The 14,826-nt window shown below is 45.7% G+C and overlaps 1 protein-coding gene across 1 annotated transcript in view; it reads left to right on the top strand.

Annotated features, from left to right (window-relative positions):
• Window positions 1-663: 663 nt before the first annotated feature.
• Window positions 664-14,826, top strand: part of FAM171B (family with sequence similarity 171 member B) — a 33,546-nt gene continuing 19,383 nt past the window's right edge. The window contains exon 1 of the mRNA XM_058809812.1: window positions 664-896. Within this exon, the coding sequence (XP_058665795.1) occupies window positions 728-896 (169 nt within the window). The 5' untranslated portion in view covers window positions 664-727. The remainder of the gene's footprint in view (window positions 897-14,826) is intronic.

Genomic DNA, 14,826 nt, shown 5'->3' on the forward strand with positions numbered 1-14,826 from the left:
TGCAGCTCCCTGAAAGCAGCAGCAGCAGCAGCAGCCAGATGGGCTCAGGAGGAGAGGACACAGCCCTAAGCTGTGCCAGGGGAGGTTTAGGCAGAGTTTTTCACAGAAACGATGATCAGACATCGGAACGGGCTGCCCGGAGAGGGGGCAAAGTCACCATCCCTGCAGAGTCACCATCCCTGCGGGTGTTTCAGGAGAGCCTGGAGGTGGCACTCAGTGCTTGGCACGGTGCTCTTGGGCCACAGGGTGGACTCGGTGACCTCGAAGGCCTTTCCCAGCCCAGTGGATTCCGTGCTTCTGTGGATCTGTGGGTCACTGACACCGCGGCTGCCCTGCGGCAACAAGAGCGGGGCGCGATGCGAGCGGGGCAGCCTCAGGACAGTGACATCCCGGGCACCTGAGGGAAGGGGGCGGCGACATCCCGGGCACCTGAGGGAAGGGGGCGGGGACATCCCGGGCACCTGGGGGAAGGGGGCAGTGACATCCCGGGCAGGTGGGGGAGAGGGACGGTGACATCCCGGGCACCTGGGGGAGACAGGGGGCGGTGACATCCCGGGCACCTGGGGGAGGCGGCCCCGCTCGGCCCCGCCCCGGCACGTCGGTCGGTGGGCGGGCGGGCAGCGCCGCTGCCGCAGCAGCAGCAGAGCGGGGCCCGGGGCCGCGGGTGCGGAGCGCTGCGCCGGCCGCGCTCCCGCAATATGCCTCCGCTGCCCGCGGGCTGCTCGCCATGCCGGGCACCTGCGGGCGCCTCTCCGCGCTGCTCCCGGGGCTGCTGATGGTGATGATGATGGTGATGATGATGATGGGGCGGCCGCCCCCCGCCACCGCCGCCGCCGCCACCCGCCCGCAGCAACAGCGAGCGGCGCTGCCCGGGGGCGCCCCCGCCGCGGCATCAGGTACAGAACCCTCCTCTGTATGAGGTACCGACCCCATCCCTTCATCCGGTACCGGACCCTCCTGTGTATGAGGTACCGACCCCATCCCTTCATCCGGTACCGGACCCTCCTCTGTATGAGGTACCGACCCCATCCCTTCATCCGGTACCGAACCCTCCTCTGTATCAGGTACCGAACCCTTCCCTTCATCTGGTACCGGACCATCCCCTTCATCTAGTACCGAACCCTCCTCTGTATCAGGTACCGAACCTTCCTCTGCAGCCGGTACCGAACCATCCCCTGCATCCGGTACCGACCCCATCCCTGCATCCGGCACCGAACCCCCATGTGCGGTACCGACCCTTCCCCTGCATCCCCCTCCCTCCCTGCGGGATGGCCGCTCCCCCCCGGCTTCGGGCACTGACCCGCACCTCGGGCCACCCAGCCTGGCCTTGGCCATTGGGGCTCCAGGGATTCCTGCTGCTGGCAGGAATGGCCCCAGGGAGACAGCCGAGCGTCCGTGGAATAGAAATATATATGTGTGTGTCTCATAGTCGGGTGTTTATTTCCGTGTATGTTTCTGTGGATATTTCTGCGTCGCTTTAAAAATAACCCAGCTGCTACGTGTGCGAGCATCTTGAGCCTGTCAAATGAGTGATGGGGCTGCTGAGCTCGTTAGTTTTTGCAGCCCCTCTGCAGATGCTTACCCAAGACCAGGGAATAATGTGCAGGTTTCAGCTTCAGGCCTTGGTTTTGCAGCCGAATATTTTGGGGAACCCCTTTGCAGAACAAGAGCAAATAATGAGGTGTCTGTGCTGTCATCAAAAATACATGTATAGTCTGAAGTTTAGTGGCTCAAATGAGGATAAACCCAGTGTTTTTCTTGCCATACTGCCTTTCACCAAAGAATTTCAAGATGGTTTCAAGCATGAATTAAGACCTTTTAACACCAAGGCTCCATTTCAGCATATCACTGGAGCATATGTTTCGTTTTTAGCATATAGGCATGCAGGCTTCTCTTTCCAGCTGACTTCAGGAAGGTATAAAATGTGCTTAGTTTCAGGCAGATGGTTAATATTTTCCTGAATTCAAGCCAATTTGCAAAGCTGCCGAAGTATATTTGTTAATTAGGAAATACAAGCAAAGATATTAAATTGCAGTATTTGCTTGCAACTTCTTTAAGATGTAGGACAAGTAACTCGATTTGATAGAAAATGAACAGTCTTAAATTTTTTCTTTGTACATTCTTAAAATGCCTTGATTTGCTCTTCAGGTCTTTTTTGTGTGGGTTTGGGTATGTTTTTATTAGTATTTTCCAAACATTAAAACTGTAGCATTTTGAAGAAGGACATTTGATGAACATCTTGGTCCTTATTTTTTTTTTTCATTTCCACTGATGATTTTTCATTAGTTTGCTCCTTATCATACTTTTAGTAGGATATACCATTAATCACCAGCAAACACCACTTAAAAAGCATTGGCAGCATTTCTGACTTGGGCAGTGAACATTTTGCTCATTAAAAATTGAGTGCCAAAAAAAAAAAAAGGATAGTTTTTCTAATTCAATGATCCTCTTTGGTTTCAGGTATTGATTTCTTTTCCAGAAGCTCTGTTACCTTATCTCCTTCAGCTCTGGCCAAGGTCTTAGTTGGTGTCTAACATTTTGATGCCTGTTCTCTTGGTTTGCTGTTGTTTTTGCAGGCCCACATGCCCAGCTCTTGTTGCTTCTTTATTTGTTTATTTGGCATCACAGGTTCTGAGGTATGAGAGTCCAGAAAGTGATTTCTAGTCCACAGCTTTCATCATGATCACTCTCAATTTATGAATGTTAAAAATTATCATTTGAGTTGGTTGTCAGCATTTGTTTATGTTAGGCTTAAATATAGTTCAAGCTTTATTTCACTTGTTGGCTGGATTTGTAAATGATCTTGATTAATTTTTTTCTTTTATAAAAGCTGAAAAAAGCCAATGTTGGACTCTGAAAAAGATAAGCTAATTGCTGCTCTGAAACTTTTATTTCTCTGAAGAAGCTACCAAGCCCCTTTGATTTTTTGTGTGGCATTTCAGCAAAGCATGTAAGCAATTTTTGCTTCATTGACATTTTGGACATTTTTAGAAGGAGCAGGGGACTCCAGAGGTATCTATAATGGACACTAATGTCTTTTTGTGTTAAATGCTCATCGGGTGGTTCACAGCTGCCAGGTAGGAGGGCTAAATGGCTGCTGCCTTTCCAGCAGAGCCATCCCTCAGGGCAAGGGGCCCCTCCTGCAGCTGCAGGGGCTGGAGGCAGCTCTGCCTTCTGCCAGCCCGGAGGAGCCTGCCTGGACTTGGGGTTGTGCAGGGTGATGTGATGGGGACCAAGAGAATTTGGGTTTGTGCAGTGTGATGGGGACTGAGGAGGTTTATCCTGCCTGAATTTGGGTTTGTGCAGAGTGATGGGGAGCCCAGAATGAGGAGCTTGCCTGAATTTGGGTTTGTGCAGGGTGATGGGGACCCCAGAATGAGGAGCCTGCCTGTGTTTGGGTTTGTGCAGAGTGATGGGGAGCCCAGAGCAAGGAGGAGCCTGCATGAATTTGGGCTTGTTCAGGGTGATGGTGACTGAGGAGGAGAATGCCTGAATTTGGGGTTGTTCAGGGTGATGGTGACCCCAGAGTGAGGAGGAGCCTGCCTGAATTTGGGTTTGTTCAGGGTGATGGTGAGCCCAGAGCTGCCCAGCAGAGGAGGCTGATCCTGCCTGCATTTGGGTTTGTGCAGGGTGATGTGAGCCCAAGGAGGTTTATCCTGCCTGAATTTGGGTTTGTGCAGGGTGATGTGAGCCCAAGGAAGTTGATCCTGCCTGAATTTGGGTTTGTTCAGGGTGATGTGAGCCTAAGGAAGTTGATCCTGCCTGAATTTGGGTTTGTTCAGGGTGATGTGAGCCCAAGGAGGTTTATCCTGCCTGAATTTGGGTTTGTTCAGGGTGATGTGAGCCCAGAGCTGCCCAGCAGAGGAGGCTGATCCTGCCTGGGCACAGGGCAGGGCTGGAGCTCTCAGCCTGCTGCCCTTTGACGTGTGTTCCCCTATCGATGGCCCTGTTCTGTCGAAGCTCATTACAGCGTTTTACAGATCAATTCCCTCCCGGGTTAAGCGGCTCCTGCCGCTGGTGCTGGCTGAGGAGGGATGCTGGAGTCAGCACAGCTGTGTGCAGAGCCTGTGCTCGCAGGGAGAAGGCAGTGGCACTTCATGACTTTCTGTCCATCTCTTTCTTTTCCCCTGGAAACAGCAGCAAACTTGCCACTGCCAAGAGAAATAAGTTCTATAACAAAGCAGAGAACACATCCAAGAGGGACCCAGTCCATGGAGTTATTCTGACTGGTCTCATCTCACAGAGGCAGGCATGCTTCCAAATTAAAGAAGAAAATTTTAAAAATTGCAGAGTGAGAGAAACAGGTCTCTCTGGTTAGGGTGGTGATTGCTGGAGTGGAGAACCTGCCTTGGCTCTTCCTTATTCTTAGTGATTTTTTGCATTTTCCTTGTGGCAGTTTGGAAATCCGGGCTCTGGTGTGCAGGAGCAATTGGAGAGAAGCCTCTGGGAGCCTCAGATATTCATCATTGAGGTCAGCAGGCTTGAGCACAGAATTCAGTGAATTATAGTCCTGGCTCTGATCCAGGCCAATCTGGTTTTGTTTTCCATGTTCCCTTTTCTTTATCTTTATTGAGGTGCATTCTTCACAGGAGCTGAGAGTTACATTTTTTAATGTTCATGAGACTATCCTGATGTGGGGCATTATTATTCCCTTTCTAATGCAGATATTGCTCTATAAATAGAGCAGAGACCACTAATTGAATAAGTGATGGTTATCTGTATCAGCTCTGGGGCAGGCAGGTCTGACATGCACAGAATGAGCAGCTGCAGAAAAAGCAGCTGTGTCAGTGGCAACTGTCACTTTGCACAGGGTCACATGCAGCATCTTCATCTTCATCTTTACCATGTTGAGACATTAAATTAGACTTGAGTAATGTTTTAAAATAGTTTGGGTTTTTTGTTGTTGTTTTTTTTTTTTTTTTTTTTTTTTAATTTCAAGTGTGGGTAGTCCCTGTGCCTTTTGTAATCCCAGCATGAACAAGAAAAACCTTGCCCTGTTATTTGTTATTGACCATGCCCAATCTGCCTCTTGGTCCAGAATTCAGGGGAAAAGGAGTTTATCTTGATTTTGTGATTTTTTTTAAATTATTTTTTATGCAGATGGCTTTTTATGCAGTGGGGAGATTAGCTTGGTTCTGTGGGGTGAAATTCAAAAGCTGTAGCAGCTAACAGCAGTGCTGAATAAAGGAGAGGGGGGATTTGGAATTGCTCTGTGCATTTATTTGTTAATACACAAACCCCTGTTTGTGGAGACAGATGAGATAGATATGTGATTGTTAACAAACCCAGAAGAAAATCAGAGATTATTTTTTTACCTGCTGCAGACAAATGCACTGCCTGGATGCTGCCTGTGGAATTTGGTTCTGAGCCCATGTCTCAGCACTGTCTGCCTGCATGTGGTGATCAGTGGCTGCCTAATGTGAAGCTGTGCTGTAGACAAGTCATTTCTGGCTCAGAGTTTTCTAAACTCTTTTCTATGTTGTCTTAGTTTCCTCCTACTGGAATGATCAGGAAGAATTTCTCATGCTTCCTTTTTATTTGAGACACCAAAAGAGAAACATTTCTCCAAAACAACATGTTTGTGTGACTAACTGCTTTTTTAATCATGGTGTTCCATGTTTCTTGCTGTAGAATATTTTGTATATTGGTGTGTAGCTGATACTAATACTTGGGTATTTAGAGGAGCATTTGGTTCTGATATCTTGTTACATGTGTCTGGGTTTGAATTTGAGCAATAACACATAATAATGCACTTAGCCCCATGGTGTAGTGTGTTCTTTGTCACTTGATGCAATAATCTCTGTGGTTTGCTGTCCCCAAAGTCACTAGATTGGGGATTAGTAGGGCAGCAATCAATCCAGTGTTGTTTTAGAGCTTTTGTTGCAGTCAGATACCAGAGGAAAATGAGGGAGGAATTAAAAGCTGTGTGGGAGATTCTTTAGCATTCCAGTAAGGAGGAAATTCAGTAATTTTCATGGCTCAGCAGTTATGTGGGATACAGTTCCTGCTCAAGGTGCCAGGGCTGTCTGAATAGAGGCTTCTGATCAGAGCTGGCATTATTTTTGTTTTATACAAGCAGCAACACAACCCTCTTATCCTGTGGATACTGGAATATAACTGGTGTCAGGGAAAAGGTTTATTTTCAAGTTAGAAGTGCTACATGCACACCCCAGCCAAATAGTTTAGTTTAGATTTAAGATAATTCCACCTATAGAAATCAGCTCAGAAAATGGCCTTTGATCTGCTGTTCATTTTTCCCAGGATTCCCATCCTCTGGTATTTCCAATGATGGCTTCTGAGCTAGGTGAGACAGAATGCAGGATTTGGACATGTCCTAATTTGTTGGAGATGATGTTCTTAAGGGTCTGAGCTTCCTGTGCTGTTCTAGGACTTGGTAATGCAACAAAATACCAGGGAAGGCATTAGGACACTAATGAGAGGGGATGAAGCATCTGCAGCTGGAAATGGGAATGAATAAGGAAAAAGAAATATTCATAGATGCACGTGCTCCAGGATGTAGGTCGCTCAGTTGCCAGCACAAGAAAAAGAGGAGTTTGGGGTTTTTCATGGTGAAAAACACATGAACAAATATGTAATAAGTTTTTTGGGGATTTCTTTAGGAAGAGAATCTGCATAAAAACAGGGATAGTGAGAAGCTCTGAAGAGTGAGACATCTCTCCTGAGCTTGCTTTCACTGAAGCCTGTAATACATCATACAGCATCATGCTCTATACCTCAGAAAGCTTGATTTCAGCAAACTTGCCTTGATTGTAGCTTTCTTTGTGAGGAACTGAGAGAGACAATGTCTTTTTGAGAATTGTTGAGAGACACAATGTCTTTTGGCATTCATGGAATCAGGGCCCATGGATTCATGGTCAGAAGTGGCAGGAAACAAGGGATTAATGATGGCAGGAAGGTACCCATTGCAAGGTGGTGGTTTCTGCAGCTCTTGTTTGTTTTGCTAAAGTTTGCTTCTTGTCTATGTGTTGGCAGAAAGTGCACCATCAAAGGGCAATTGCTATGTAAAAACATTCACAGAGTTGCTGTCAGGCTGAGAATTTGGAATGCAGCTGCTATCTGGGTCACTGGGGATCTGTAGCAAGCTTTCTCTGTGAACTAGCTCAGCAGATGAAGTCTTTGAAGACACAGGCAAAGATCTGAGAGGAAAGTTTATTCAAAATAAACTCAGTTCTTGGTGTGTCAAACTCAGCAAAACAGCACAGACTACTTTGTTGTCTTGAAAGTTGCATATTCTTACATCACTGTATCCATCTGTAGTGAATGGGGACTTGAGGCACAATGTGGCAGAGCAAATGTGTCCTTTTCATTACTCCTGATACTGTTTCATTCCTAATTCATAGGTTTTACATGTGGAGCACCCAGGTTCTGTGATCAACCATTCCCCTGAACCATCAGAGTTATTTTATTCTCAAATAACTCTCCTGTGTTCAGCAGGTTGAAACCACCACGTCTGGTTTCTCCTGCCTAATCCTGGCTTTGCCAGGAGTGTTGAAGCCATCAGGTCTGGTTCCTCCTGCCTAGTCCTGGCTTTTCAGGGGTGTTCCAGCACAGCTCCTGCATGCACTGCCACCTTCCACACATGGCTGCAAGGAATTGCATTCAGCAGCTGCTGCATTTCCTGCCTTGCTTCTCTGGCACTGCTTGTGGCAGAAAACACGAGGCTTGGGAACACTTGTCCTGCCGGCACAGGTTTGAGGGGAGGGTGTGAGTGTGCACAGCTTGGCAACCAGCACTAGGGAAGGGGATCTGCTGGGAGAAGCTGTGCTAGGGAATTTGGGGTTGGGAAAGTTGAAGAGAATGGGTTCATCTTGCAGAGCTCCCTAAGCCTGGTGTTTAGTAGGGCAGGTTTCACTCAGGGTGTGTCCGTGTTCACAGGGGTCCAAGGATGAGGGAAGAGACGAGGATCTGACTCCATGTTTCAGAAGGCTGATTTATTATTTTATGATATATATTACAATAAAACTATACTAAAAGAATAGAATAAAGGATTTCATAGAAGGCTAGCTAAGAATAGAAAAAGAAAGAATGATAACAAAGGTAGCTGTCTCAGACTCTCTGTCCGAGCCAGCTGGACTGTGATTGGCCATTAATTAGAAACAACCAACATGGGCCAATCACAGATGCACCTGTTGCATTCCACAGCAGCAGATAATCAATGTTTACATTTTGTTCCTGAGGCCTTTTGGCTTCTCAGGAGAAAAAATCCTAAGGAAGGGATTTTTCATAAAAGATGTCTGTGACACTCAGGGTGTGCTCAGCTGGGAGAGGCATTCCAGATCCCTTCAGCAGAGCTGGGTTCCTGGGAAAGGGAAAATGAAAGGGCAGTCCTTCCAAACTCAGCCTGCAGCACAGAGCACATCTCCCTTTCGCATCTACACCAAGTTACAGAGGGCAACCTTTGGGCAGCTTGTTGCCCTGGCATTTTGGGGTATTTAGGTCAGGAAAGGATGACTCCTACATCTTCCATACAGGAGAGCACTGATGGACTGTAGTGTGAGCAGGTTCTTGCTCTAGACCAGCGCTGAGTGTGGAGCACCCTCCAAAGTGCCTTAGCACAGCTTCTCAGCCAGAGTGCAGGGCTGTGTGTGCCACCAGCACTTCTGACCAGAACCAGCACAAAACCACATGCTGTGAGCTTCAGAAGCAGCCGTGAGTGGTTTGTAGAGGATGTGGATAAAGTCTCCTCCAGTCTCAGCTGGACCAGCTGCCCTAACTTCCCAAATGACCCTGGCTGTAAGGACGTTGTACATTCTTGTAAACACCACAGTGACAAGTCTGCAGCTCGTGGCACTTGCATGGCATCACCCTGCTGATGTGTGCCTGATGTAGCTCCTGGCAGCCATCTGTGTGCCCTGCTGGGGTGGACAGGCCTGGCAGTGGTGTTCTTGCCTGTCTGTGTGTGTGCATAATTCCCCTAAGTCTCACCAAGGGCAGGCATGGACCCTTGTTCATTCCCCTCAACTTCTTGTCCTTCTTTCTCTTCCCTGTTTATACTTCATTCTGTGGACTCAAAGAGTCTCTGCTGTCTGAAAGAAGTCAGGTTCAGGGCACAATTGTCACAATGTGGAAATGAGGCAGTTGCAGAGTCAGTTCCTGCTGGATTTCCACATGACCCTTTCTCCAGCATTCTGCATTTACTGTTGACAGTGCCAGGTACATAAGAAACTGCATTTCTACCAAGGGAAGAGGCAAGAGATGGCCTCTCCTTGAGATTACGTGAAATGAAGTGTGCCTTGTGGTGGGTTAGAGAGCAAAAACCAGTTTTGTCCCTCTACCTTGTGATTTTTCCTCGCCCCATTTTGAGAAATGTGCTGGTTTTGGTGTGGGCCTTACCTGAAGCACTGGCAGCTGCATGCCAGCTGTGGTGGGGGATGTTGGGGGTTTTTTGTGTGTGTAGAACATGATGCAGTGCTTATGATGAGTGTGAGGCATGCACTGAGCCATGTGCACGAGGAGCTCATGAAACGGGAGAACAGAGAGAATCTCAGAGCTGCTTAAACTTGTCCCCAGCAGGCTGTGGTTGAAAGCCATTATTGATGTGAGCACTGCACCCCAAAAGTGCTCTGAGGTCTGTGGGGTGTTGTGGGATTGATGAGTGCTGGTTTCTCGGCTGTTTAGGTGACCTGGAAAGGCCCGGGGTGGCCTTGGACAGCCCGCGCTTCAAAGGACGAGAAGAGGCTCCAGATCTTTTCTCGGTCTCGGTGTTTATTAATTGTTTATCTAAAAGATTTTCTCTCGGCCCGACAGAGGTCTGCACAGCAGCCAGCCATGAGCACACTGCGAGCCCCCGGGGCGGTCACCTATCTTTATACTCAAAGTTACGTATACAATATTTATAATTTTTCCCCAATGCCTTTTACCCTTATTAACCAGTGCACTTTTAGTAATAACCAATCCCAAAGTGCCAACATCACCACAGAAGATGGAGGCCGAGAAGAAGAAGAAGGAGAACAGGACACGCCCCAATTCCTCCATCTTACTTCTTTAGACCCCCCTGTACAGAAATCCTAAACCCTGTGTCTTACACTCTAATTAACTTATCCCTTCACCATTTACCCAGTGAAATCCTCCTATCCTCATACAGGTGTCGTCTCCTGTGTAGGATCAAAGTCCAGCCACCAGACACTTCTGGCAACATTCCAGGACTCCCGAGCCCCCCAAGGGTGGTCTCGGTCCCTCTGCACCTCAGTCCTGAGGTGCTGAGATCCCACAGATGAGGGCTCCTCCATCCTGTGCCTTTTGAGTGTTGGTTTGGCTGCTTTCACTAAACACAGTGTGGCAGATCAGTTGGAGCACTGACTCATTGTGGTGCAGCTTACTGTGGAGGAAAGAGCTGAATTTAGGTGGGTTTTGTTTGTTTGCTTCAGTGTGGTCCTTAATAGTACCTCTGCCTCTTCTGGAATGTTTTCTTGTACCTCACATACTTTTATTCTTTTTATTTCTCATTTATCTTTTACCTGTATTTAATGCTTGAACTTTCCCACTGGTGTGTGCATGTAGCTTTCAGGGTTCAGGTTGTTTTAGTTTCAGGTCTGAGCAGCCCTTTCATTACTCAAACTGATTTTACTTTCAGAATCATTGGTATTACTGTTTTCACTAACTGCAAGAGTTATCATGTTATGCCATGCAAGACAAAGTATATCTTTTCACCCCATTTTCCATAATGAGGCATGGAACTTGCATCAGATTGTGAGCCCTAAATTCTCATAGGATGGTGTAGTCCAGGTAACACTTTCAGACAGATTTGCTAAATTATTGTTAAAAATTAAATACTAATAAAAATATTATTAGTATTGAAATTAGCAGCTGAAATAGGTGATGATGATACTTGTTGGTTTTATTTTCTGTGATTTGAGAGTAACTGAGGATCTGGGTGGATGTTTAGCTGGAGGGGCCATCGGGGGCATTCTTAGAACAGGGCTGGCACTGAACTCACACCTGGGAGCTCTTTCCTGTCAGGCCATGGAAGGCTGCAGGATTGGGGAACCTCTCTGGACAACCTATTGCTGTGGTTGTTTATCCTTAGAGAGAGAAGCAAATCCCTTGTCCAGTCAGATCCTTGCCTGCAGCTGGGAATTGTTGCCCTGCCATGCATCTCAACAGAGCTCTTGGCTCTTTATCCCTGGTAAATTCCTGGGAGAGGGAAGGCTGCTGTTTGGGGGCCCCAAAACCTTCCCTGTGCAAGGTTAAACAGGTTCATGTCCTTCATGTGCCTTTCCCCAGTGCTAAAACAGGGACAAGGTGGAGTTACACCCTCTGCTGCAGATTTGGGGCTGTTCCATAGATATGATGCATGCAGTTGGCTCAGTCTGCTGAAATGGATGCTGGTTATGAATCTTGGCAAAACACCAAATCTATTTATTATTAATGACTCTGCATGAGCAAGGCTCCCAAATGAAACTGATTGGAACATTCTCAGGGAACTCATTTGCTGTGAGGTAGCAAATCTGGTTGGTAATTTGTATGTGCTAATCTGAGAGAAGGTCAATGATGTCAAGATATTTGGAAATATTGTCTGTTTTGCTGGGATGAAGAAGGATGTGCTTGCCCTCTCCACCTATTATAGGCTCTAATGGAATTAAGACAAGCTTTTTCATGTAATTGTGGAAAATATTCTTTCTCTGTTTTGAAGCATTTCATTAAGTGACTGAACAGGAGAAATGAGTGGTTTTATGTTGGATAAATGCAGGATTTTGGTAGATTGTGTGTTTAGAACAATAAAAGCTGTTAATAACATGAATTATGGCTTGTGATAAATATCACAGATGCTTATTCTATTGTTTCTGGGAGCAAAGGAGAAAACTTACTCTCACTGGGCTGCAGTAGAGAGTTTCTTTGGATCGTGGAGCACTGAGGTTGAGAAAATCCTCTAATTAAATTCAGCATGAGACCCAGTGAAACATTGGTGAGACCCTGCATAGTTTGGGTGCACTGTTGGGCAAAAGAATCCGTCATGGCTGTTTCCCTCTTAATTAGTTGTCAGCTTCCTTCTCCCCCTCTTGTGGTTTTTTTTTTTTGAGTGTTTTTTTCTTAAGGACAGTAGAGAAAACCCGTCCCTTGACAAGTCTGCCTGCTGGATTCATCAGTGCTCCATGGCACAGATTGTCCCAAAAATACTTAAGGGGATTTGTTTCCCCCCAGTCCAGCTGGCACCATCTCAGAGGTGCTGAATGAACCTTGAGGATTTAGGGGGGGAAAAAAGAAATTGTGTACTGCCCTGTTCTTAGCCTGGGTGTCAACAAAACCATTTCCATCCTCCTGGAAAGGTTTCCATGGAGCTAAGTCGTTTTCCCATTGCTCCCTGCAGGACTTGGGGCAGCTGCTGGGCAGGGAGAGCTTGTGTTTGTGCAGGAGGCAGCACAGCTGGGCCCTCAGCTGGCTCTGGAGGGCTTGGTGTGGGGCTGAGCTCAGGCAGGCAGTGATGGCAGTGCCTGAGCCATGAGTGCACCCAGCTCTGCCACTCTCCTGCGTGGCACCCTTGGCCCTGAGCACTGGAGTTCTTGTGCTGCCAAGAATTCCATTGTTTTCCTCTATCCTGTGACCTGATGAGGCACAACTTTCTCTTTTTCGAAACCTTTTTAAGCCCTGAGCAATAATTCTTATTTAAAATGAGTAGGGATCTACAATCATTTTTCTAATACCTGATGCTCTGTATTCTTTCTTTTGTGTTTTTTCATCATTCACTTTATGAAACTCAACTTTAATGGACATTTCTATATGAAAGAGCTTGTTGGGTGCTCTTGCTTTGTTTCTGTAATATGGATTTCCCAAATCTTGCAATAAAAAATTCCTATTCCATGTGTACAGAGCTACCCTTAGGGAATGTTGTCCTGCAAACTTTAAATTCTATTTTCTCCATATATGTCTTTATACATTGGCCTTCTTCCAAGGGATTAGAGGATCTTTTCCTGCAGGTGAAAGACAGACATTGCAGCAGCATTACAAATGCCTTTCTTGAAGGAGTGGTATGAGATTTTACAGCTTTAGGGGAAGAAAAGTATTCTCAGACAAGGGTAGTGAGCAGGTTGTTATTGAAAAATATCTCTGAATGCAACAGTGGTTATCCTTTGCAATTAGTGAATAATGTGCACTGATGTTTGAATTTCTGGTTTGTGGGCTGTATTATTGCAGAGTCTGTGGATGCATGTCTGTCCTGGGGTTTCACAGCATTAAATGTCATGTTTGAACAGGTGCTGCTTTGTTTTCCTGTGATTTTTTTTCCCCTCCTTCTGTCAAATTGAGGGTATGTTTAAAATTGCACAGTTGTTTTTTTTTTTCTGCCAATTCCACTCACAAGCCCCCACTAGGAATTCCAGAAGACAAATGCTGTACCTGACCCATTAGGATTAAAAAAAAAAAAAAAAATATTAATGTTGCGAGGGTACTGGAATATTCTTTCTGTCCAAGTATATTGACTGTTAGAGAGTAGGTTTGACAAATCATTCAAAATTCTCTACAAGAAATGGTCACAATTTGTTAAGATGCTGCTGCCGGCTGATTTATTTTTGCTGTGTAAAGGCTGAAGGTTTAATTGTGAAGTTCATCAGTGAGAAATCCACATTGTTGGCTTATCCTCTAATAGGCATTTGCCCATTTTTCTTGAAGGTGTATAATATATTGTGGGGTTTATATAAAAACTCCATATTTAAAATAGAGTATTATGAAGATTTTATAATATTCCCCTTTGTACTTTTCCTCCCAATATTCTGTAACAAACTGAATTTTTAATATTTTCATTCCCCCAGCTCTGGTGCAAGGTAAAATGATACAGGCAGTGATTTAAAAAAAAAAAAATGAAAGAGCAGCATTACAGGTTTAATATTAGCCAGTGAGTAAACTGAAATGAAAAAAATAACCTTATAATGGCCTCTGAAATGCCTGGGCAAAGCTGTTTTATTTTGTGGGTTTTGGGAGCTCTTTCTAGTATTTGCTTGCTCATTTTAATCACTTTCACTTGCAAATTTATCTCAATTTGAAAGATAAATTTTATTTAAGATTTCATTCTTGTAACATTAATAATTTATCTTACTTATATCAAATTACAGAGGACGATATTTAAAATAAATGACTCCTGAATAAGTGAAGCTCTGCAGACTGCAGCATTTCATCTTGTCTGCTGTCTGTCTGCCTTGCCCCAGGAAGGTGAATTTCTGCTTCAGTCTTCCATAGTAACCACAGCTCTGAGAGCCAGGCTGGCTGATTCAACAAAATAGCAGCAAATCAAAATGCAGAGTTGCTATGGTAATTTTAATTCTCATAGGTTTATTGTGTCCTGTGAGTTCCCATGTTCTGGCTCGGGTGGGGACACAGCCTGGTTTTAATTTGTGAAGGAGGCACAAATGGTGAAAAAAAACATCTTGCAACTCCTCACCAAATGGGAACCTTGCAGCAGTACATGAAAATTATCCCAGTGAATGTTTTAAATGACATAAATGCCATGCAGTGTTGAAGGAATACAGGGGGGAAAAAATCCCATCTAACCTTCATGGCTGCTTTCCTGTCTGAATTTCATGGCTCCTGCTTAGGTAGCCCATAAAAATACATCAAGGGGAATTTTCCTTCTATTTTCTATTTCTTACCAGGAGCACTTCAAAGTGCTGGGGGGTGTGTTCCCACTGGATGGGAGGAGAGGGAGTGGTTAGCAGCTTTGTGGATTAGCCTGATGGCATTCTGCTGCACTTCTCACAAGCAGGATCCTTCCAGGAAGGTGTTCATTGATTATGCAGCAGTAATCATCAGGGATACTGCCTATGATCATCTGGCTTATTCTATTGATTTGCCAGGGCCTTAATTTCATCAGTATTT

The sequence above is a fragment of the Ammospiza caudacuta genome, chromosome 8 (assembly GCF_027887145.1).
Source record: "Ammospiza caudacuta isolate bAmmCau1 chromosome 8, bAmmCau1.pri, whole genome shotgun sequence".
In the NCBI taxonomy this organism is placed as follows: domain Eukaryota; kingdom Metazoa; phylum Chordata; class Aves; order Passeriformes; family Passerellidae; genus Ammospiza; species Ammospiza caudacuta.